Genomic DNA, 26824 nt, shown 5'->3' on the forward strand with positions numbered 1-26824 from the left:
TTTTTTTATTTTGCATGACAATGAAGAGTTGATATTCACGGATATGTGTAATTTCTGAATGTTCTAGATAATGATTTTTAATATATTTAGTTTGTTTTTGTATTTATTTCCGACAATATTGAATCGGAATCTGGAACCACGTACAAGATTTCGCCTACCCCAAAAATCCCCTACGTCATCACTTTGTGTGCACTAATCTTCAGCGCCATTTGGTGTACAAAGCGGATGAGAAGGAGACACTTGTATTGAAATGCAACGTTTTTGAGCAAACGTAAGTTATTTGACTTATTTTTATTTTATACATTCGACAATTATAATTTCATACGTTTTACGACTGGTTATGGTTTTCTGGAATGTGCATCTTAGAAATTAGATATCTGTTCGGCGAGTTTGTTTTCGTTCCCTCCCTGTCAAAAGTAAACATCGGGAGATTGATGATCAGCATGAGCTATGCAAAGACGAATGATTAACATCGTCTGTAATTAGGTAGTGAAACCGAGGGAGATATGGGCGAATTTAATAATGGACCCAATACAGAATTATCCGGACAAGTGTTTATTATCTCGTAATTTACGGTGTAATACCCTGTAACAAGACTCCCAACAACACACACATTGGTCACACAATATACAGTGTAGACTCTTTTTCTTCATTGAGTATATTTTTTTGAGCGCACGCAGGCAACGTAAACATAAGGTCCACCTAAAAACACAATGTGGATATGTGCAGTTGAAACAAATCTGAAATGACTAGTGGAGAACCTGGAGAACAGCAGCAGAATTGAACGTTCAACTAAATGCACTTTCGGAAACCAGTATCTACTCTAAACTCCACTACGCTTGGCTTATACCAAGGACATAGATGAGAAGGATAAGTCACTCAGGATTTTGGATGAATACGTTGTTGCGAGCGCTCTTGTGTTAGTGCACAGACCGTGACGTTTGGCGGCCACTGATTTCCTTAGATATCTGCCGACTCAACCTTTGATGTAGCTTGCGGGTGCAAGGGTTACTGTCTCACAGGCCATCATTTTTGTCTCGGGGCCTTGGCCAAGTTCGATCGGGACCCTATTTGGCCGAGTTATGGCCCTTCGATCAACAAAAAATGCCATTTTCGCCTGTTTCCATTCAATATCTCTCGCAAATACTACCAGGTTTTCTCGACACTTGGTAACATGATTAATTGTCTGTGAGCCTTGGGCAAGTTCGATTTGCACTTTCATTGGACCCTATTTGATTATTTAGTTATAGGCCTTTGATTAAAAATAGGGGGATATAAATTCCATGTTTGTTGTTGTTTTTTTTTATATAAATTTCATGTTTTTGTGTTTTTATATTTGCATGTTTTTTGTATATAACATGTAAAACTTAATGAAAATATTTCCGATTTTCTTACTTGATGTGTTTATTACTCTGTTTACAGGTCCAAAATGTCTGATGGTGACCAGAACACATTTACGGTATTTGATACAGACACAAACCAGCCACTCACGGTGACTGTAGCGCCCTCTGGTGCTGGCGGTGATGATGGCCAGTCACAGGGGATTCAGTACATAACACAGGATGGTGTGCACGTGTCACACATCCCACAGGAGGTAGGCACAGGGTTGTGGCTGAGTGTTCCCTAATTGGGGTCCTTTTCAGATAAAATGGGATAAGTCCCTCTGTATAATAGGAGTGTCACGGTTAACCGAAAATGCGGTTAACCGAAAAATTCAACCGTACGGTTCGGTTCGGTACGATAATTCTTAGTTTCGGTTCGGTTCATTAAAAAAATAACTGTCCTATAATACCTGTAATTTACGTGTATAAACTGTATTGCAGATTATTTCATTGAAAATACGGCGAAGTTGTTTGTCAGAATCCCGAGAAATACACCTGTTGATCGACATATATGTGTAACACGTGTGCAAGTTCAGTCATTCAGAAGATTGTTTTTTGCTGTCTGCGGACATTTTTTTGCACATACATAATATCTAAATGATATATTTCACTTAATGTTTGATATTTTATTATTGACGATTTTTTAAATATATTTTTTCGATAACATTAATCCCGCAGAATATCGGCAGCTAAATCAAGCCGCCATTGTGTTGGCCGATTGTAAACAATCGCGTTTCCGTCGGCCAATATTCCGTGAATTAAACCATTTTACGATTGAACATGCACCTGGTACGTAATAATGTTTATCTCTATTATAATTCCAATGCATAATACTTTTTAAACACTTTTTCTGAGATAATACTGATGTATTGATTTGCGGTAAAACTTACGATTTTCACATGTCAATCATCACATAATAATGCGTCATGAAGGATACGAGAAAAGTTTTAGTGACGAAATAATGTATCATAAAGGATACGAGGACATATATCTCTCTGTGACTGATTAATGTGTCAATAGTACTGAAAGAGTTAAAAAGATAAGAAAATGTTCAATTATGTTTTTTAAAGATGTTCCACTGCTGACAGATCATAAATGATACTCAATATTTGAACAAAAATTGGTATTTAATCGTGTTATATGTCTAATTAAGACACAAAATGATATATAATAATTCATGAATTTCTTTGCTGCATGCACTTTTAGAACTTCAATCTATATAGGATATAGTGCTGTGGATTATTTTTCAGGACGCAATAAATTATATGTTTTTAATTAGAAGTGAAATTTTGATAAAGAAAAAAAAACCATTTGTTAGAAAATAGACTTAAAAATCTAAAGCAGAACTTGCTTTTGATAGAAAATAGACTTAAAAAGTGTAATTGAGATTTGCCTGAACCGAACCGAAAAAACCGAAAACCGATCAAAAAAAGTTGAAACCGAACCGAGCTGAAAAAACATGAACCGTGACATCCCTACTGTATAATTGGCATACTTGCTAACCGTCCCTATTTTGGAGGGAGACACCCGATTTTGAACCCCCATTTTAGGTCGTTTTAACAAGTCCGAATTCTTTGATGTTCAAAATGTCCAAAATCTGACTATACCATCGGAAAGAAAAAGTCAAAATATGCAAAAATCAACCTTTAATTTCTTCACAGGGGTTACTAAATAGACTTTCTTTAGGTTAAAAGTTTAAACACATGAAATTAACCCCATGGGAATTTCAAAAAGTTGGCAATTATGAATTTGATTGGACTTGCAGCAAAAATAGTGTGATCATTTTTATTTTCTGTGTCTTAAAAAGGATATAGAGACAGCATTATAGAACAAATATACATATGCAGCCTACTATACCTTCCGGCCGGGTGCAAAATGGTCCCTATGTGTGTTAGTGGAGAAGTGTATCCAAAAATCACTCAGGCACAATTTTCTAAAATTTGTTGTAGGTTTCCAATTATTTCAATCGAATACATGCATTTAAATATTAGTTTTGTCCAAAAGAAACATATCGATCATTCTGAATATCTACTTTATTACTAATAAGACGTCAAATTCATTATTTGTAGACTTGCTGTATAATTTTTCTTTGAAAAGACCATCATATTTATATGTGAAAAAAATAATGTCTCGCTGTGAATTTCATAATTTATAAGGTTCATAATTCTCTAATCAAACCATACTGTTTATGGTTGTATTTGAGTAACCGATGGGCCATTTAATCTAATTTCTCTTTAATGTAACTCCAGATTGAACATATAAATGACAAGTGTTTACAAATACATATGTGTACCATGTGAACTCAGAAGAATTCATTGTTGGAGTAAAATCTACAAGCTGCCACATGATATCCACATGTAAACATAGTATACACAAAGTATGGACTATACACATATGTTTAATTGTTAACTTTTTGATTGGTCAAGATTTCCTCTTCAACCAATCCAAAGATGAGGATTTCGAGTGATAAAGTATGATGCCACAACAAATGTAGCGTACCAGTTTGTAGATAAACAACAAAGCGATTTGCACCTAGGACCAAGGATGTAGTGAATATTAATTGAAGTTAAAACTTTACAAATACTACATACCACATTTTCAGCAGTATACATCACGACTTTTTTCCCTGAAAATTGGGAGTGTGACTTATACACCAGTGCAACTTACTCAAAATAGAGGTACAATAAAATCCTATTCGTAGTGAAGAAAGTATTCTGACCGGTTTGTTGAAATATGAGTGAGAGTAAGTGTGGATTCGCAATATTGTTTGTTTGCACACAGGTAGGCTTACGTAATGGCAACAAACAGCAAACAGAAACATGACTAAATTCATTTTTACTCAAGATATTTATGCTATTGTGAGTGTTATTTGGTACAAGTTTACAGACAATTTTAGTTATTTGATCGATAATCATTACCGTACTTCAGAGATTGATCGTATGTATACAGAGGGTTATGTGGGTACATGAGCCTAACTAAGGTGCGAATTGTTTACCAGTGTGTACGAAAACTAAAAAAAAAATTGTAAAAAAAAGCCTTTGTGACTTATACACATTTGGGATTTAATGTGCAGAAAATATGGTGGGTGTTAAATTTTGCAGGTGTAAATTTTGACAATTTACTGTATTGAACATATTTGCAGGGGGGGTATTTTTCTGAATCATCTTAACAATTTGGATAAATCTGCAAATATAGCAAAATTAAAAAACCCTGAAAAATTTTAAACTATTTAGTATATTGTAATAATTATTTCCATTCTCTTTCATGTGTTGCAGGCTGCGGAACCCCAGTCTACAATCTATACAACACTTGCCAACTCGGCTGTGCCCACACCTGCTTCACAGATAATAGCCAATGCTAACACCGTGGTACAGAATGTCGTCCAACAGCCAGCGAACATCATCCAGGCCCCGCAGCCATTAGGCACGCCCGTGGGCACCGGGGCCACTACCCTCAACAGCATGGGCGTCCCACAGATGCTCTTCTTGAATCAGGTCACCATCAATGGACAGACTTCATTCGTATTGGTTGACGCAAACAATAAACCTGTCCAACTACCACAAGGTTGGTTTGTTCGCACAGTAAATCATGTTGATATCCAACACGCTTACAGCAAATACATAGTTATAATGTAATTTTCATTCCCTGTCAATGCTCCTATATTATATCTGTAATATGTGTATAATGAATTAAGCTATAATTTTTTTCAGTTGCAGTAAAGGTTCTTATAAGATATCTATCAAATGTGTATACTGAACTGTTCTTATAATGAAGTGAAAAGCACTTTACTTTAATAACTTGAGTTATTGCCCTTTGTTTGCTATTATTTGATATTGAATAAAAAAAAAAAGACAACAATAATTTTGGTTTTGCTTCAATTCCTGTCAAACTTGGTATTGAGCTACGAGAAGTATTATCTGTGACAAGGTATACAATATGGACATACAACAGACGTTTGTTGTTCAGCACTTCTGTCGTACATTTATTTAACTAATATTCGGTATTATTTGTAGGTATACAGGTGATCAACTTACCAACACAACAAGCAGCAGGACAACAGCTACCTGTGGTAAGTATAAAAGTCAATAATAATTGTCGACCATATAAACACTTCCGTCCTCTGTAAATATGAATACCACATAACTTCTTTATCCTATTTTCTTTTCCATCTTTGTGCAATATTTTTTTTGTGATTTAGTGAAGTCTAGATTTAGTTTCAATAAATAAATAGTAAATTAACTTTCTTTCGCAGATTTTGCGATATTTGTATTAAAATAAGTTTGTGAAGATTAAAATTTGCGGTTTTAAAATGAATGGATGTGAATATATAATGAATTTTGTGAATATTAATTGACTTCGCCAATTTGTTTTGATCACAAATTGTGTGAAAGTAAATCACACGAGAAAGAAAGTTTGCTTATATGGGTTGTTTTCAGTTCTGGGTAAATTTCTATTCCTCTTATAAAGTGATTAAAATTATAGGGTAGTTACCATTGTAACTTAATCAGATTTTCAATGTTTTATGTTAAGACTGGCAGTGACTCCAGCGAAGAACCGCTCTATGTAAATGCTAAACAGTATCACCGGATCCTGAAACGACGTCAGGCTAGGGCAAAGCTGGAGGCTCTCGGCAAGATTCCAAAAGAGCGACAGGTAATTCTTTAGCATAGTCCAAGCCTTCCATGTTTTTAGCTCACCTGGCCTGAAGGGCCGGTTAGCTTATGTAATGACGCGGCGTCCATCTGTCCGTCAACATTTCCTTTAAATCGCTAGTAGTCATAGAGTTCTGCATGGATTGTATTAACCAAATTTGGCCACAATAGGGGAAATAAAGGTAAATCCTATAAATCGCTACTTCCATGACAAAATTTGGCCACAAACATCTTTGGAAGAAGGGGAACAGAATTTGTATAAATTTTGGCTCTGACACCCCGGGGGCAGGAGGGGCAGGGCCCAATAGGGGAAATTGAAGTAAATCCTTTAAATCGCTACTTGTCCTAGAGTTCTGCATGGATTGTAACCAAATTTGGCCGCAAACATCCTTTGGGGAACAGAACATGTATAAATTTTGGCTCTGACCCCCTGGGGTCACAGGAGGGGTGGGGCCCAGTAGGGGAATTAGAGGTAAATATTCAAATTCCTTCAGGAAAGAAACAATTACCGTAACCTGTATCCAGAACATTACTTGGCATTACAAACCAGGTGAGCTATACAGGCCCTCTGGGGATCTTGTTTTAAAATGTCGACAAATATGGCTACAGATCCGTCACCGTGAGACCATGGTGAGAAAGCTCTTTCAATAGTAAAAGTTCTGACTGTGTTAACTTTATCGCAAGTTTTTAGTTTACATGTAGTCAAAGTCGGTAGATCAGTAACACCAAATATTTCTCACTGAGCAAGAGGCCCACTACCTGGTACAGAGCATGCATTGGTGAAGGACTATGCACAAACTCAGCATTGACCTTCATTCAAGGTCATGTCATGTCTACCAAAAAAAGGAGCAAAAGTTACCACTACTTATTTTGGGGTCAAAAGGTCACTAGAAAGATTATTCGGATATGTGTCATCTTATTTTGATTCTTTTTGAATAAAAAAAATTTCACAGCATTCTATTAAATTAAGACTATTCTGCTCCATTACAATATTAAAAGCTCCAATTCAAGATCTAACAACTGCCCGTTCAGGATCACCCTAGCATGACCCCTGGCCTAAAATCCGAATATCTTGGGGCATACTTTTTTTCGTTTATACTGCTGAGAGACACACCAAATATTTCATAGGTAACATGCTGATTGGCTAACCATAGGAGTCATGATGAGGTGACCCCAAACAGAGAGTTGTTAGATTTTGTGTTGTAGTGTATTGTAGAGCATCGAGGTTAAGAGGAATTACAAGTCTAATTTTAATTAAATTGCTTTCACAGTAGCAAATAAACTTATTACATGCATAACATTAAATACTTTTGTTTTGTAGAAATATTTGTATGAATCTCGACATCGACACGCACTAAACAGACAGCGTGGGTTAGGTGGCGTGTTCGTGAAAGGTGCTAAAGGAGAAATCGAATTACCAGGAATCGATAATGGTCACATGGCGAATGATAACATCAGTGCTCCGGTCCCAAGACCTCCGCCCGTGGCCATCGCCCCACAACCAACCCATGTGTCCAATTCATTGTCTCAGATCACATCTTCTCTGATTCCACAGACTCTAACCACCAACCTCGGCAATGTCATGACCAATATGTCACTAAGTCAGCTAGGACAACAGCTGGTCACCACAACGTCTCTCGCCCACATTACAACTAACGGAGAGGTTGATAATAACTCGAGCACCATCCTCAATTCATTGACAACGTAAAAAAATTATGTGGAAATCAAAAGATATATTTGAACTCGTCTGGAGACAGAATTCTTACATTGGAGGATTCTTGTAATTTGATATTTAATCTGACATGGTTTGTCAATCTGTGTTCAAATGAATGAAGTACAGAAAATGACTGTTTATAGAGATGAAACGCCATTTCGCAGTGACGCAAGAACATGGATGATTATAGCCTAATTTTGGTGTTTCGTTCTCCTACGATGTTTTTGTTCAATATTTCCTAGTGTATTTTATGACTGAGATTAAAGGGAAAACTGAAATATATTTGTGTTGTTTTCAAATCTTGGTTAAAAATAAATTTTGAAATAATTCTACTGTTATTGAAATCAATAAACAATTTCAAAGGTGAGCGTGTCAGGAAATGCTGATTATAAGAAAAAAATTCTGTTCAAACACTAGATCCCAGAGGACGGATCTTGTACCCACCATAGAATGATCTTTTTCAGTCTATGAAAAGAAAGATCTGCTCTGCGATTCTGTTCAAACACTAGATCCCAGAGGACGGATCTTGTACCCACCATAGAATGATCTTTTTCAGTCTATGAAAAGAAAGATCTGCTCTGCTTTTCCCCCTCCTTCTTTAAACAAGAGATCCTCGAGGGATATTGGCACCCACCATTTAATGAAGGAATTATTCTCTGCTTCTCCCTCTTCAATAGAAGCATTTTGTTACACACAGGCAAACTGCATAGTCGAAAATACTTCAATTATCAAAATCAAAGATGATCAACTGATGTCCATTACTTTTCTTATCAGTTTTTAGCCCACCACCATCAGATGGTGTGCTACTCAAATCACCTTTCTTCAGTCCATATGTTAATTCTTGTTACTGCTATTTCTCAGAAAGTACTTAAGATATCTTTTTCAAATTTTATTTGTAGGTTCCCCATGTTGTGCTCATTGCATTTTGGGACCGATCAGTCAACAAGATGGCCACCTTGGATATTCATAACTGAAGTTTGTTACCACTATTTCTCAGAAAGTACTTAAGGGATTAGTCTCAAATTCGCGTAGAAAAGGTGAAAAGCAGAGAAACGATCCATCTTTCCATTGTCAGAGGTAGATCATTCTTTGGTTGGAGGAAAGATCCCTCTGGGAGCTCTTGTTTTTAAACAAGAACCTTTAGTGTATTGAAATAAATAGTGACACAAGGTTTGAGAAAAAGTAGCAATGAAAATTACAGATGGCTGCCTGTCAGTCATCTTATTGTCTGAAAATGCAATATGCATAACTAAGTCACCAATAAGAGCCTACATATGATATTTGTGAAAAATCTTTTAGTTCTTTGAGAAAGTCGATATACGGACCTCGATTTTAATGGCCCATCATCTGATGTTTGGTTAAAAAAGAAAAAAAAAAACCAGCTTATATCAAGTTGTTTTATTTGAGTTCGCTCACATATTCAATGATGAAGGTTTACACAAAGTGTAACTAAACAGAATATTCTGAATCTTGCATAATCTTCACAGCCAAAATCACAACCAGTGTTCAGCACTATATCTTTGTTACACTCAATACACACATCTTCACATTAAACACATTTTCTTTAATATCAAATTCCACTAGAAAACTTTGGGTGTTTGGTGCCCATTGCTGAATGATCTATAGAATTAAAATGATTTATCATCTCTTAATTATTTGATAACAAATATCTGAAAACTAGAAAATCGATACAAAATTTAAAATATTGAAGTCTTTTGTTTTTATGACCAGTGACAAAATTAACTAAGCAAAAAACAGTAGAACTTGTTAATTTCAGAATGACCTGTGAAAAAGCAATATGGTTTGCTTAAAATATTTATTAATATTTTTTAATAACTAAATTTATTTTCACCACAACAATCACATTTGGAATATAATTATGACAATGTTGAATTAAATTAAGTGGACCCCGGTCCAGTAGCTTTTTATTGGTTTACTTCAATAGTAACGAAGGGTGGTTAATCTTTTCAAATTTTACTACTTTTTTCCAATTATTAACTGTATTAATATATTCAGCTTCAAGATGAACTAAACAAAGTATGAGCTTATCATCACAGCTGAAACAATAATAGAAAACCAGAAAAGTTGATCATGTATACAAATATCCTACAAGAGTTCAAATCATATTGATTCCAGAATAATGCATGTTCTCTACCCAAGTTTTGATATATGACCGTATACAACCATATTTTGCCTTCACTTTCCACCTATTTTACCACAGCACCTGTTACACATTTAACAAAGTAGACACCCATACACCGACATTCGCGTAGAAATAACATGTATCTAAACAGGACACAAGGCACCATCAAAACGCATGTTTATATCAGATAGATACATTTGACCTTTACTCCTACAAACGGTTCTTTCACACATACAATACATGAAACAGTTCCTTTTCTTTAGTGACTGAAGAAATCAAGTCCAACGTACATTACTGACACTGACACAAAAAAGACATGTTTATCAAACTAAATGAAAGACAAATAACTTTCAAAACACTGCAGATTTCGAAATGACATGATCAGATCATACTCCACTTTCAGTATAGATTGCTTTATAATTGTCACATACAACAGCAAACTGGATTTTTTCCCACAACATTCACTCACAGACACACATGTCCAAACAAAATTGTCTACTACAAGAAATTTCTATTTTCCACATCAAGACTGTAATAAACAATTCTCTTTTAAATACACATAAATAATATATATATATAAATATCTCTTAAAACATTTTGTAAACATTGATTGATTTTTATACAGTCACATGATAAAATACTGTTAAAACAGGCACAGCTTTGAGTAAAGCATGTGCTTGGTCACAAAACATCACAGATCATTGCAGGCTGGCCCTATATGTTGCACATGACGGATCTCAGATCATGCGTCCCAGATACACGACGTCTTCAGTCGGTTGAGGTTGAAGTGTTATTGGAAAAAAGCCAATCCTTCTATAATGGTCTATCATGCACTTGTCTCCGACATTCATTTCCACATGAACACCCTCAGATCCACTGGACTTGATGGCATTGAGAGCACATGCCAGGAGACGTTTTGGTACTGAGTAGTCCACCACTCGATTTGGAATAAAGTCAACTCGCACGGCCGACTGATACTTTTGGAGAACGGTCTCTGGGATACCTCGCTGGTCGTTGTGGAAACTGGCAATCACCTCCTGAATTAAATAGAAAGAGGTTAGTTTTCTTTTGAAACTTTCACTTATATATACAAATGTATCAGAATGGAAATAACATCATAACAGAAGGTGTTGGGTTGTGTAGATCAACTTACATCGGCAGGACTAGGCTGGTCTTTTTGAACGAGTGGATATTTCTCTTTCATGGCAGGAATCCAGGCAATCTTGTCTCTTTCCTGTAGTTGTCGGGCACTCAATGTGGCTACAGCATAGCCGCACACCCCGATATCATCCTCCACCACAAAACAGTTCTCAGGACTTAGTGTTGTCATGGCACCCAGAATCCTGTAAAACGAATATGCATGACGATGTAAGTGCTTTCCGTTTTCGTCACTTCCCCCCTCCCAATGTTGTGCCTCCCATTAAAGTATTTACATATCCTATTGACCCCTGTGTTCTTTTAACGAGTCAAAGTCATTAATTTGAACAATCTTGATAAGTACAGCAGAGCAAGCTACCGGCATAATATAAAATCTCTAGGCTAACTAGTTTTTTTACTAAAGTCAATAAAATGTTTTACACTGAAAATTATATTACAAATGAAGCCAAAAGAAATTAAGGAGACTTACCTATCCCCAATCAGTTCTGGCATGTCAGGAAACACTTCTGTACCGTCCATCCCATCATCACAGGTCTGGAGGCAGATCTGGTACACAGCACTCTGCAAGGAACACACAACTTTTACAAATACTCCTGGTTTAGTTTTTACCAGATAGTTGGTGATATTGAACTAAATAATATCTTGTCCAATCATACAACAAATGGCCAACAAAATAACACCGAAACAAGAGGCCCAATGAGGAGGCTACATGGTAACAAGGTTACAATTAAAGGCAAATTGGCCATTTTTGGTTTCTACACAAAGCCTCAGGACCAACGTGTGCATATTATATGTTATTGAGCTGCATTTTGACAGAATGACTCGTGATTTCAACCTTTAAGGGTTTTGATACCATTTAATTCAGACTATTTGTAGTTAATATTTACAAGAATTTGAAGGTCAGATAAAGAATTGGACCTACCTCATCACTACACTTGTACGGTCTGTAGCAATACTGGTTTCTGATGATAACCTCTGGAGGCTGCATGTAATACAAGTCACATGCGCTTCTAGTGGGTAACAAACGCTGTCAACAGCCAAATCAGTACTAAATCAGTACAGGCATACAGATTTTCTCATTCATGCACGCTTTCTTTAAGGCAGCAAGACTTTTTGTATCTACATGTTAGAAAAGTGTTTTGAATTGTTGTTCTTTCCTTGAATGGCTTGACATTAACTTTGAAATTCAGACAAATCTGTGGTGGTTTTTTCCAGCATGAAATTCTGATAGAAACATATGAATTGTTTCCAATAAATGTTAATTTCAAGCCCTTTCAAGTCAATTCTTTTTTTCCCCCCAAAATAAATCTGAAACAGGATGTGGGTTTTTTCAGTCTTGCAGCCTTACTGCACAAAACATCAATTTCATATTAATAATGATTACAGAAGCAAAGGAAATAGTGCATTTTTAACATCGGCATTCATCACAGTGTCTGCACCATGTCCCAAGTATGTTCTATTAAAGTAGAATGTATATTTGAAATGTTGATTACCAGCCATTGTGAGCTTGTTTTTACACACTGAACCTTAATCATATTGTGAGCTTGTTTTTACACACTGAACTTTGATCATAATTGTGTATTGACAAGGATATAAGGTTTTCAAATACGAGTTGATCTCAATTTTGTTACCAAAATATTGGTTAATTGTGACCAACCTATCTTAAAACTTTCTGCGCACTTTTGTATTTAAGGCAACAGTATAATAAATATTCCAAGTCAACTTTAAACAAGGCGGATAAACATTCCAAATATATCTTCTTTTTGCCTCAAAACAGGCTCAAATATATATGCGAACAGTCTGGAAAGAAACATCAACCAGATGAAAGGTACCATGTACATTGAACAAGAGACTTTAATTTTAACTCTTAATAGGAACTCAATGAGTTTTGTTATAGCATCATTTCCGAAAGACAGCCAATCATTTACCTTCAATGTACATGGTAACATTTCATCTGCTTAAACGCAGCGCAAAAATACCTGTAAATAAGACTTGGGACATTAATGCAAGCACTGTGAAAGCTGAAAAGATGATGCAACATGTTACCATATAACCACAGTTACTCTTACTGACTAAATAGTGTTACAATTCTATCAAACTTGGCACAATGATGGTTGGAAGGTCCCGGTCCGGTCCAATATATACATACTTCAAATTCTCCTTGTAAACCGCCTCGGAAGACCCAGGGCTCAGAATCACCACAAGAGAATGCCTCCTTGTAAAGGTTTGAGCACCCTAGATGATTAGCAAATAGAAAATGAGATAAACCGTTAATAGGTGTGCAAGAAATGTCCTTTACAAGTTACACATTTCTGACTGGACATATGTATTTTTTTGTTGTTGGACTAATAAAAGTGGTAATGTTGGTTTATAAATTAAGGGGATAGGTCTATTTTTAATTATTTGGAACATATGCCAAAAGAAGGGTTAAAATCACCATTGTCATGAAATAATATTGATTTCTTAACCCTCAATTAGTCCAACCTTTTCATCAATAAATAATCCTCTGAAAACTACATTGCATCTTACCTGTGTTGCTTATATCTTTACTTTCGTAACAAAATGTTCATTTAAATGTAATCACCTAATTCACTATACATTACATTCTCTTTTTCAAAGCAAATTATCATTTGGATTATTCACCATCATCTATCGAAGATGATTTCCCATTTAACATTCCAAACATAATTTGTTGAAGCGAGAATGTAACAGAAACCATGTAGCAGCCAGCCAATTCTAACCAGGAGAAAACCTTGTACAATGATTTCATTGTTTTTACTTTTCAATATTAGTTTTGTCTAAAGTCATGCAGCCTATTCCTCATCAACCATGTGTCGTAATGTAATTTTTCGTATGTAAGTTAATAATATTTCGTTTTGGATAGATTGGTGAAACCCTAGACTCATGTAGCTGAAGGTTATGACTACATGGTTGACCTGGAACACAGCATACGACTCGAGTGTATCTCCTGGTTAGCGTCACACAAAATCATAGAATACATGAAGCTTGTGTCATTTACTTAATCACATACATCATTCACACGGCATCCAATAGACCCATTGGGGTATGGTTAGACTCTTAGAGTTTGAAGCTCACATCTTTTTGTCATACATTTTTTCACTTCAGATTTCCGATAAATGGTTATTTGACTTCTGAAACTGGTCAACTGGATACCATTTAATGTAAACATATGTCGTTTTAATTAAAACACAAAATTTTCTTCCTCCACACAAGACAGATTTGGAGAAGCTAAGTTTTGATATATCGTATCAAGGATCTACTGAAAGAACAACCACTAAATGATTCATGACATACAAATGACAAAAGCTTCTTCTTACAGATCGTTCTTGACCTGCAAATAAAATCACTGTTGTCACTTTCTTCTTTTCTTCAAAACAAATATGAATGGTGATGTACAGGGCTAGCATTACAAAATTGATATAAATGAATCGTAAATAAAGGAAGATTGAAAGCTATTAAAAGATCTTATCGATTACGGTAAGGTATTGATTTTACATTAAAAAGAAATAAAGAAATAATCAAAATGTTGTCTCTTTTTTTCTAGACTTATCAACAGATAAATAAATTGCTTAAACCTATAAATTTTTGCCTTTTTTAATCAAAAACTAAAACATATATGGGATCAATATTTGAAGATAAGAAGAAAGTCACACCAAATTGTGCTATTACAGTGTTTAAAAACAATTTCACGCTCTGAAAAAAGCAAATGTTAATGAGATGGCATGGCTGCTGCATGGTACGCCCTAAGTTAATGTGGAGGCCACGTAGAATGCTGGGGTGGAGGAATTGATGCCTACATGATAGATTGTCGTTTCCCTTGATTTCACTGGCGGATAAGGTACTACTGCCCAATTCTGCAAACAGAAAAATGTGAAGAGATTAGTAAGCTGTGCAGCCAGTTCTCAGCCTATATAATAGGAAACTTCATTAAAACTAATACAATCCATCCCTCCACCAAACACATCACTTCCAATTGATCTTTTTGTCATCACTTGGTTGAGTACCTTGTCCTTTTAATTCAATCCTCTACAACCACACAGCAAATAATTACTTTTGTCAATTTTAGAAAGAATTTATCTTATTTTAGATATACAATATACAGAAATCTTCCAATCTGCGTATGTATGTTGTGTAATTTTCAATATATCTTTACGGTTTGAAACTGCCAAAATGTTTTAAAATCACATCAATGAAACCATCATTTAACTTTGTTCATGCTTCAATGTTCTAAAAATTACTTACTTAGCCAAGCAACATACGCAGCACAAGTTTCCAGAACACCCAGGATATCCCAGACGTAAGGGAAGATGGTGTGAGCCAACGACACATTGGGAACTTCGTACAGACGCTTGGCCATGCCCTGCACTTTCTTAACATCATTCAAGAAGGTATCTGCTTTTTCCATCCATTCTTCAACCTACAACATCGAAAACCACATTGTTACCTTCTGTCTCCATAATCATATATGCATTATGGGAATTCTCCCCCAAAACAGGTTTAATACCTGAAAATGCCTCACTGGAAAATGTTTAATTATTCAGCTATTTGGACAAAGGTTTTCTGCATCTGAGCTTAAAGCTATCTAAAATGAAAATTTATAAGCAAATCAAACAAAGCATTGTGAAATACATGTGTACTTTTGTCAAAAAAAATATGAACTTCTAAGTCATTACAGTAAGATACACGAGCCTTCAAAATCTGCAGGAAAACCTTGTGTTTATCAATATGAAATCCTTCTCTCTTTTTTTTTTTTTTTTCCTCTTTTTTTTTTCTGTAGTTGGCATGTCACAAATATACATTATATATGCTTACCTCTGGCTGTTTTTTATGGGGCTGTGTGATTACATGGGCATTGCACTTAATCCATCGCAGATTTTGTAACATCTCCACTCCCTGTTTGCCATGTTCAAACGGCAAATAGAAGAGATCCACAAGAAGAGACAGATCCTCATAGTACATTTTATTATCACAGATTTTTGAGGACTGTCCATTTTTGTTCTGCAAGTCTTCAGCAACTACTTCCACCTGCATGAGGTTGTCAAGAGATGCATTTTCATGATTGTCAGAATTTACTGATGAGGTGTCACTTAATGCACAATCCATCGGTTCCCCGAGAATGTCTGCTACACTACACTGTTGTTCTGTATCTGCTTCGGGACTGGTAATGTCGGTGGTATTAACGAGACTGTTAACAGGGTTCATGGTGGGTTGCATGTACGATGGATTACTTTCACCTTCCTCCAAGCCTGGTAGGCTGCAGTAAGCATCAGGAATGCCTGAAGGACTTGGTGGGGCTACAGGAATGCATGTGTTTGGTGGAGGCACGGGAGTGCTTACAGGACTAGCAGCTACTGGAGGCATGCGTGCGTGGTCGAGCTCCAACATCCACTCCTTGAGGGCCATCATTAGAGCAACTTTTGGCTGGTATCTTGTGTCTAATCTAGCTGGCAAGTCTTCTGTGGAATCAAAGTCAGTCTCTGTTTCCAATTTTATATCAGATACCACAGGACTTAGTCTTTCACCATCTGAAATTGGACATATTGAAATGTACAAGATAAAACAAATATCAACGATTCCGACAAATAAACAGGACAAATGAAAATATCTTATTCATAAGTTTACATCCCAGAAAAAAAAAGTGGTTTTGTTGACACCATATAATTTCACTTTGATGATGAAAGTGATCCTCCTAAACACGATTATAAATTTTATACACAAGCAATGCCAGTTCTAGAGCTGTACTTAACAACCCCCTAAACACTGATTCTTAATTTTATATACAAGCAATGCCAGATCTAGAGCTGTATTTAACATATTTCAGTGTTTTTAGGAAGTTCAGTTGCATCTTGCCTAAAAAGATGAAAGGACATATATATTTAGTCCTTTCAACACCCAGAGGTGGAGTCTAACAAACAGATGCATGCTTTTAACTCTGCTTTTATTTTTTATCACATTATTGAAGAAAAAAAAATTACGAAAAAGATTAAGATTAACTTTTTGTTATGAATCACTTCTAGCTTCTATAAAAACTTTCCATCAGGCATTTGATCCCAAATATTATCTCATTCCATAAAAAGACATCATTATTACTATCCAACTTCATTTTAAATCAACCAATGAATGTTACCTGAAATAATATCTTTCTTCAGTCCGTCGGAGTTGGACTTGCTCCACTGTCCAAGTGTATGAAGAGCAATGTAATTTCCCTCAAATTCTGTGTTGGGATTTGTCAACACCCCTCTTAAATATGGAATGATTTCCGGTGATCGACCATCATAAGGCCCCAGGAATATTCTCCGCGGGTCATAGTCATTGGCGTGGATGTTGTCCCAAATGATCGGCGGCCTCCGTAGCACATTGGAAATAGCCATTAAATGGCTTACTGTGATCTTTTTGGTTACTACTTTGGCACCTGTAAAATATATAAAGTCAGGAAATGAATCGGCTGTGATTTGTTTTGTTTACCAATTTACTCTGGAACCTGTATCATTTAATATCACAATTGTTATTTCTGTAGATAAATTAATGGCTCAATTTTAATATTTCATTATGAATATTAAAACTTAACCATTTTATAAACGTAAAAAAGCTGATGATGCTATTTTCCTATGCAACTTATCTTTCAGCGGAATAACCTTTTGATATGAGAATTTTTTAGAAATTATATTGAGCTTGACAGAGACTGACCATTACCATTTAGATTTCATTAATGAAACAATGACACTATTCAATGACATTGTTTGCTTGCAGTAGTACAATGGAATGAAAATTTAATCAACACATCACTGAAAATATCAATATTATTCATACAAGTGAAAAATTTTAAATGCAAAATATGAAATATCAGTTTGTAATTACCTGTCCATAGTATATCGATTCCCGGCATGAGTTTAGCACCGATGGTATTGAGATACTCGGACATGGCCATGTCTGGTACAGCCCGTGATGTACAGTACTCTGTGAAAAACGACTGAATCTTGCAGTAGTACAATGGAATGAAAATTTAATCAACACATCACTGAAAATATCAATATTATTCATACAAGTGAAAAATTTTAAATGCAAAATATGAAATATCAGTTTGTAATTACCTGTCCATAGTATATCGATTCAAGTGAATTATTGAGAAGGTGCGCAAGAGTGTAGTTTGCAAAATGGTGATACTAAACATTACAAACAGGAAACCTAACAACAGTAATTGAATTGGCATTGATGTTTTTCCCAGAAGAATTGGATTTTTTTTGGATTTGGCATCAAAATGCAATTTAGAGAGTTGCTCTATTCTCAACAACTATTTGAATACATGAATGATTATTACTAGAATTCATACATATTTTTTTTATTTGAATTATCCAGAAAGTTGAACAAATATCACAGAGAAGACATAAATAGACGATATTGATATCAAACTTACCAGTAGGACAGAAGTAGAAGTGTGGTTGGCCAAGATGTTGGTATACCTCATTGGTAACAGAAACCTGGGCACTGGCAAACGACTGGAATACACTGCGGTCTGCCTCACTCAGCTCTGTTTCAATGTCGTCAAATAGAAGGGCGAATCCTGTACAGCCAAATGTGGCAACCTTAGGGAGAAAAGAGGAAACATTTTTTCATCAAGTTCATATTGACAGTCTCTATGAAGAAGCTTTCAGGTTTTTAAGAAATGATCAGCATACCCCTGTTAGTATACATTGGTTGTATGGATGTTACAATATTTAATAGAATATCAACCTAAGGGAGATTATTTAGTTTTTTATGTAAAAGTGTAAATGAGTTATTCCCCTTGATTGTAATTATCTCGTAACATAAGGAGTTGAGATAAAGATTCGAAACAAGATATGTTTGTTGTGTTAATACTTAATACAGAATGTAACTGGAGAGCAAGTTCCTCAAACCCCTTTCATTACACTACACCTGGTAAAATTTCATAAATATTTCAATATTTTTTTTTTTTTCGAAAATCTTAAAATTGAGAATTGTATATGACATTAGGTAAAAAATGATTTGCTATATAAATTATAATATATATATATGACATTAGGTAAAAAATGATTTGCTATATAAATTATAATATATATATACCTGTTCCAACTTTCTTTTAAGACACTGCACATCTTTTGAATTGGAGAAAGTTATATCAAGTCCAGGGGAGATGGCATATATGAATTCAATATTGTTCTCTGTAGCGGCTTCTATTAAGTTTGTCATGTTCTCTGAAAAGTAAAATTTAAACTAGATAACTATTTTAGATACTTATAAGGTATTTAACTACCTGCAGTTATTGGAAGCCCATCTTCTGAACAAGAGGAGCAATAATTGAATCATTAACCCGCTACCAACCTGATGAAACATACATGTTGGACTATAAAATGAATTCCAAGAAAATCCAAAATATATGGATAAGATTAAGCACATCAGATTGATCTGTGTTTTGATCACCCAGTCCTATGTCATGTTAGTAGCTAACAGATACGGTAAAATAAAATACCCCTTGGGTCATATGACCTGAACAATCGTACTAACCTGCTTCTTCCACCGAGTACAGCTCCCTCCAGAACGCTCTGTGTTTACAGTCATCCTTAGGTGCATACATATATGTGTTTAAGCCCATTTTCTTCAACCTGTTACAATGTAATAATTAACAAGTTATTACCAGTCAGCAAATAAAATCAAATTAATGCAAAAACAGATTATAGTACTTGAGTTTTCCTTCTGCTAGACCCTGCATCTTCATATTGACATTTTGAACAGCACCATTAAACTACATGCTGCCAATCATCAATGTAATTATGTAATATGTATTGTATTGGAGTATAGATTTTAGGCACTGGGCAATTTTTTTTAATAATAAAGCTCTGGACACGCCTAGATTCTTACCATTGGAACAGCAACTTCCTTTGATCTGAACTCCATGGTCGTCCATAAAACCCTGAAAATATTGAATATAATTCTTTTGTATTATTGAATTAAAACAACTAAAATTCCTATTATGCTGCTGGAGAATTAACATAGAATCGTAAATGCAATTTTAATTTTTAACACAGTAATTAACTATAGACGTTACCTTGTCCCATCAATATATCCCTTTATTCATGGTTATTTAACCTTAAAGAAATAAACTTGGCCCCGAATACAGGAAGTTCACCAATCACAGAAAATAAAAGCAACTTTAGAGTATGAAACCTGGAAATGGCTACATTATTTTTCTTCATTTCTACCAATCACCTATTGGTTGCGTGTTCTACTCATCATCAATCAGTTGCAAGATACTGGTCTGGGCACAGGCGATCGATATCTGTATTGTGCCATCCCCCCCCCCCTCCGACTTTGAATATAATTCTCAGAGCATCAAGTTGACCATTGACTATTTTCAGAAACGCAAGTCAAACCACTACTTAATTCCTGCTGAGTCAAAACATATGACAAATAGACATGTGCTTCAAACTCAAGAGTTAAATCTAATTTTGAAGAGTCAAAAACACTCATGATATTATCTGGATACCCTGATTTTAAGTAAACAGTTGGCATATAACCTGTCACATTAACTTACTGAAGTATCATTTAGGCCTAAAAAATATATGTATGTTTCCAGGGATCGATACTAGCGGTGGTCCTGAAAAATGGAAGGAACCCCAAGTCATTCTTGATCGGTGGTCCGTTGGACCACCTAAAATAGTCAAAAACACTCATGATATTATCTATGTACCCTCTTTCAATCGTTTTTCTAATTCACCATTCCAAGTTGATCTGTTTTTTGTTTTATTTTTTTCTTGTTTTTTTTCCCCCTCGTAATTTCTAATATTGACCGATGCCGTAAATCGTAGTACCGGTGATAGCGGAACTCTCTAATAATGACCAATGCCGTAAATTGTAGTTCCGGTGACACCAGAACTCTCTGAGTTAACGGATGGAGTTGCACATGTCGGAAGGACCACCTCATAAAATAAGTTACTATCTAACCCTGATTTCAGGTACCCCTACCTATCCTAGTTTTTACTAGCTATTTTATCACACTTTTTTCAAAACAAAAATGTTGTATATGAAGTTTTCAACTTAAGATTTTTACGCATGCTTTAAGTTTATCCAGATAAAAGTTCAATTACAAATACGGTAATGAGAAATAAAAGACTTCTAGCCAGCCTAAAGCCTGAAAGACAACTTACATGTATTCAATTACTTTTTAATGTAGTTATAAAGCCACTAAATCCCTCCCTCACCCCTCCTAAAAAACAAATAAAAATCCCGACCGACCTACCCCATTTTTTTCAGTCATGTAATCTGAAACATGCATATATTTTTTTTTTGCCTTATAAATAGATAAGAACGTGGCTGCTTGCAAACATCTGGCGATGGATCAGACATTTTTCTTTAAGATTATCAGTTTAGTGAGATTTTTACCGTTAGAGTTTCATATCTTATGTAGTAACCAATTACATTTAAACATAGTGTATTCCTTACTGTACTTATCCGTTACCATTGGAATGTACATATTGTGTTGTATACAGACCTTGGCCTGGGCTTGGCGACGTGCCAAATAACGTCAGCACATAGCAAAATTGTTAAATTGAAATTCTAACATTTTTTAACTTACTATTCATTCTAACGAAAATGCTAATCAGTATAATTGACAATTCTTTCCCGACTAGTGATTGTTTCGCGTTTTATTACGAGCTTGTACAGCCTACTTAGATCCTTATAGATTATCCGACGAAGGTTATTAGACGTCAGACATCTTGTTTTTCGGTCGTACCTTCCACAGCACCACACACGAACTTCTTTGCTGAATCGTCCAGTCGTTTGTTGATCCCCGTAAATTTCATTATCGCGGTACGATTCTTCGGACGATCAAATTTTCTGAGAAAGGTATCTAGAGTAGTACCTATTGCTGTAATTTTTATAATACCGTGCAAACCATAGCTGTCTAACCAGTACTTCCTAAACCTTGCGCTGATTATATTGATATGTAGAAATACTGCGGAGTAAGGTTTGTGTTGGTCGATTTGATTCGCTGTCACATTTTGTACAGCCAATGAAAAGCATCGTAAGTAGTAATTGACGTAGAACTGGTTGAAACCGGTTTGCCTCGGTTTGATCTGGGCAGGATTGGGGCCGTGTGCACTAATCACTGGATGACTGACCTCAGCTACTGAGCCAGGCCGTTTTTTGATTATGCGGTTTGACTGGTTGGACTTAGTTGTTCGTTTATTAATTAAAGACGGACCTGGTGATTTTATATTGTTTTTAGACGAGGTTTGATACAGGCCTGTATCAAAAAATGCTGGTCCGTCAGGAATTATACTTGAAATAATGACATTAACCAACGGCCGAACCGGTTGTTCCGAATAAACGAAAACGACCTAGTCCGCTGCAATCATAACATAAAGCCTAATGCTAGTTTTATATTTACATATATATGCAAAAAATATACAAGTAACATATAAACGTTAATAAAATATGAGGAATAAGATTACAATTACATTTTTAATGACGATACATGCACAAGCCAGCCTATGAGTCATTTGATAAACAAGAGGCCCATATGGACCTTACGGTCACCTGATATTTGGTACAACTGATGTCTTTTGTTCACGAAATAGGAACATACATCTAATAGGTCAACATACATAGTTTCATTAAGCTTGGTGCATATTTACTCACATTAGCGTGTTCACAAGTTTCAATAATTATTATTGCAAAGGGCAATAACTCCGTAAATAAGTTAGAGTCTAAACAAACTTATTTTCAAACTTGTCTAAGATATTTCCATTGTTAGCTATATAGTCTATATGCAAATTTTCATTAAAATCGGATCTTACTTACTCAAGTTATCATGTTCGCATGATTCAGTAATCATGATTACAAAAGGCAATAACTCCGTAATTTACAATTGAATATCAAGCTGATTTTCAAACTCGTCCGAGATCTTTCCAATGTTAGTCTACATACCAAGTTTCATTAAGCTCGGTGCATATTCACAAGGTTCAGTAATAATTATTAGTGCAAAGGGCAATAACTGTTAAGGGCGTAAATTATAGTCGGATCAAGCTAAATTTTCGAACTCGTTTGAAATCTTTCCAATGTTAGTCTACCTACAGAATTTCATAAGCTCGGTTCATATTTGCTCAATTTATCGTGTTCACAAGGTTCAATAAAAATTATTTCAAAGGCCGGGTGATAAATTCATAAATTACCGTCGAATCAAGCTGATTTTCAAACTCGTCTGAGATCTTTTCAATGTTAGTCTATAAAGTTTCATATTAAGCTTGGTTTATATTTACTAACATTATCGCGTTCACAATGCCCAATTCTAATTTAGTGCAAAGGACAATAACTCCGTAAATTACCGTTGAATCCTACTGATTTTCGAACTCGTCCGAGATCGTTCCAATGTTAGTCTACATACAAAGTTTCATTAAGTTCGGTTTATATTTACTAAAGTTATCGCGTTCACAAGAAAATGATAATTCTCACCAATAGATGTCTACCTAGCCATGTAGAGAGCTTTTTATTAATTACATTGTAAGATGTATGGTGAATATTTAAGTTCATCATTAAAAATGTCTTTATAGGTGTAATCACGGATGGGCCTACTATCACTAGAAATATATTGATGTAACGTTATTTTCAAAAAGGGGGTATCAGCCATCCACCACAAAATCCGGAATTCTATTAATTTTTACCATCTTTATATATCATTATATTGTCTGTTTATCGGGATGTTTCCGAATATTTTATCAATGCTGTTCATGAGAACCTGCCAATCTTCTAGATATGTTACCTAAGAGTATAATTTGGTGCCATCAGCAAATTAATAACGGTTTACAATTTCCAGAATATCGTTCACATATATTTTATAAACAGGATGGGTTCTAAGACACCCCCTTGCGGTACCACGTTTTTAACTTTCTTTGTTGCTGAACTGGCTCCGTTTGTTTTATGACAAGTTTTTGGTTTATATTTAATGATAATGTTTTAAAAAAACCGAATCCAAAGTATGTTTTTATAGAAGTAGCTGTACAGTGTAGACTAAGAATAAATAATCAAACCATCTGTCAGAAATCTTCCGTCCGTCGTCCAGAGCTACGTCATCGCAGAGCCTTTTGTAGCCTGTGAGCATACAGGATGATATAGATCTATAATTTACCATTATATACCGTGGGTATTTCTCCAATATTCCTTGTTATACGTGTACTTGTGTACTTTTGTATATAAGTTGTATGGTACGAAATTGGTTTGATTTCATATGTTCTACTATCTTGTCTCGGTTATTCATTACATTGTACGTTTTACGTGGACATAAACCAACTATATAGTACCATAACAATTCAGTTATAATTTTTATATTCTGTCCTTGACCAATCAATTTGGTAATATATAGTTTAAAAAACTGGCGATTTCTCTCTGAAATGTTCTTTAGAACACAAAGTCACAACTGTTAGCCCATTTTGTATTTTATTGCCAAGTAGCCAACTTATTATCCTTGATATTCCGTGGGTTACAATCACTGTCTTGATATCCCCCCTTCCCTCTCCCACCAAAAAACTGAAGGCGACAGAAGTCTCAGTTAGTTTGATCTGCCAGTGGCGTAGCGCCCGTGCATGCTTGCATGCTCAAGCATGCAAAAAATAATCTGACTTACATTTTTGTACAGTCAGAACAAACACAACATTTGAATACACGTTACGCTGCTGAATATAAATTACGTATAATTACATATGATATGTCCAACTGTATGCCTAACAAAACTTGGTGCACATTTGACAGACTTGAAGATTGCCCATTCTGGAAATTTATTAGAATAGTCTAGTATATATTTCCGGTTACCAAGTTGTTAAATTTGATTATGTTTGAATCTTGTCGAAGACAATATTAGACCTCTTCACTAAAATCCCTCAAGCAAATGTAGATTTTGAATCGGGAACACTTACGAATACCAAAATAAAGAACATCGCATTAAAAATTTGGAAATATTCGAAAACATATAATTATATTAAAATGATAACAAAACAACTAAAATAGCAATTGCAACATGTTCTAGGCCTTAGTAACGAAAAGGTGAATTTTTCAATTTCGGTTCACTTCCCGCCCCGTTAAAACGCGTGTTATAATCCGTGATTTCCGGAGCTACTCACCACGAAAATAGTTGTTTTTTATTATTTTTGTCGAATATGAACAGATTTTTTATTTAGAAAAGAATTTTTGTTGTTGTAATTGTTATAAATAGAACAGAATATGTAGAAAAAATAGGTCATGAATACTATATTTTTTTTTTATTGAGGTGGTAGACGACTGGTCCCTTCTTACGCAATTTCCGCCATTTTGACAGTGGTCTTTGACTCCGGCGCTGTCACAAACAAACCAACACGTACACTTAATTTTAATTTTGTTTAAAAATATTTCCCATAAGTTTTTCATCAGTTAAAATAAGACAAAATTCTCCCATTACTTACTATTTAATTTTTACAGCCAAAATCCGTGTTTTTTGTTCGAGCACTTGTCAGGGAAGTCTAGTATAGTACGATTATATGTATATAAAAAAATCACCACTGTTCTAATTTTGTTCAATATAGTTTTTCATGGTTATCACCTAAATATCGTGACCTCCATTTAACCATTGGTATATACGTTTACTACATTGTAACAATGTCCCGTCAGCTTTTGGGGGGGGCGAAGCCCCCCATACCCCCTACCGGGGCTTCGCCCCTGGACCCTGAGCAGGGGGTTTTCGCCCCCTGCACCCCCAGGCATGCTGGCCTATCCAGACCTAGCTACGCCGCTGTATGTTCTACTATTTTGTCTCGGGTTATTCATTACATTGTACGTTTACGTGGACATAAACCAACTATATAGTACTCATAACAATTCAGTTACAATTTTTTTATATTCTGTCCCTGACCAATCAATTTGGTAATATATAGTTTAAAAAACTGGCGATTTCTCTCTGAAATGTTCTTTAGAACACATGGTCACAACTGTTAGCCCATTTTGTATTTTATTGCCAAGTAGACAAATCATTATCCTCGATATTCCGTGGGTTACAATCACTGTCTTGATACCCCCCCCCCCCCCCCCTTTCCTTCCCACCAAATAACTGAAGGCGACAGAAGACACAGGTAGTTTGGTCTGTTGATGTACATCAAAAGAACTGTATAACGGTGCATTGTGTGGTTTTAAAGCTGAACGTCGCTTTCTGTTATCTTAAAAGTTTTCTGTACATACCTGGTGGCATATTCCAAGGGTGGATATCTCGACAGTGATGGTAACCGGTGTAATGACAGTGATAGTAACCCCTGCGATATCGAGTATGAATTACTTCCACATCATTTCACATGTGTTATCTGGGTCCAGTTTCATGAACATTCCTTAAATTTAAGGAATCCTTAACAAAAAATGTTCTACAGGAAAGTATTACGGATTTTAAGGAAGGCTCCTGTTATGCATTCCTATGGAGAATTTTAAGTTAAGGAATTCCTTAAAGTTATGGCCCAGTTATTCAACAACAAGTAGCAGGTCTGCAGTCATTAGGGATTGATTATTTGATCATTTTTATACAATTTTATTTCTATTAATGACAGCTTAATCGAAGTCGATCTTCGGAGGAATTGAAGAATTAGACGTACGTATGTTCAACATATGTGCATGTACATGTTTTTGTATGTAACAAAATAATGATATTATAAAATAGCCATAATTATACACATATGCCGTCGACTCAAAAACTATAAATAGCTCCTGGTACTAACTCGGTCTCAGA

General features: G+C 35.3%; 2 protein-coding genes across 3 annotated transcripts; one reads left to right on the forward strand and one right to left on the reverse strand.

Annotated features, from left to right (window-relative positions):
- Positions 1-130: 130 nt before the first annotated feature.
- Positions 131-8028, forward strand: LOC138335448 (nuclear transcription factor Y subunit alpha-like). Its single transcript, XM_069284541.1, has 6 exons — positions 131-271; positions 1423-1594; positions 4658-4946; positions 5396-5451; positions 5913-6035; positions 7356-8028. The coding sequence occupies exons 2-6, from the start codon at positions 1430-1432 to the stop codon at positions 7740-7742; spliced, it is 1020 nt and encodes a 339-aa protein (XP_069140642.1). The 5' UTR covers positions 131-271; positions 1423-1429; the 3' UTR covers positions 7743-8028.
- A 1103-nt stretch (positions 8029-9131) lies between these two features.
- LOC138335449 (protein O-GlcNAcase-like) lies at positions 9132-22038 on the reverse strand. 2 transcript variants are annotated; one of them, XM_069284542.1, is made up of 15 exons: positions 21821-22038; positions 19948-19999; positions 19594-19691; positions 19153-19283; positions 18485-18653; positions 17929-18027; positions 17198-17482; positions 15883-16595; positions 15313-15487; positions 14868-14924; positions 13199-13284; positions 11972-12076; positions 11519-11610; positions 11045-11234; positions 9132-10928 (listed from the first exon to the last, which is right to left on the reverse strand). In XM_069284542.1, the coding sequence occupies exons 1-15, from the start codon at positions 21888-21890 to the stop codon at positions 10629-10631; spliced, it is 2622 nt and encodes an 873-aa protein (XP_069140643.1). In that variant the 5' UTR covers positions 21891-22038; the 3' UTR covers positions 9132-10628. The 2 variants fall into 2 exon arrangements, with proteins under 2 accessions (XP_069140643.1, XP_069140644.1); XM_069284543.1 differs by lacking the exon at positions 14868-14924.
- Between the last annotated feature and the right edge of the window lie 4786 nt (positions 22039-26824).

Source organism: Argopecten irradians, chromosome 11 (assembly GCF_041381155.1).
Source record: "Argopecten irradians isolate NY chromosome 11, Ai_NY, whole genome shotgun sequence".
Taxonomy (NCBI): domain Eukaryota; kingdom Metazoa; phylum Mollusca; class Bivalvia; order Pectinida; family Pectinidae; genus Argopecten; species Argopecten irradians.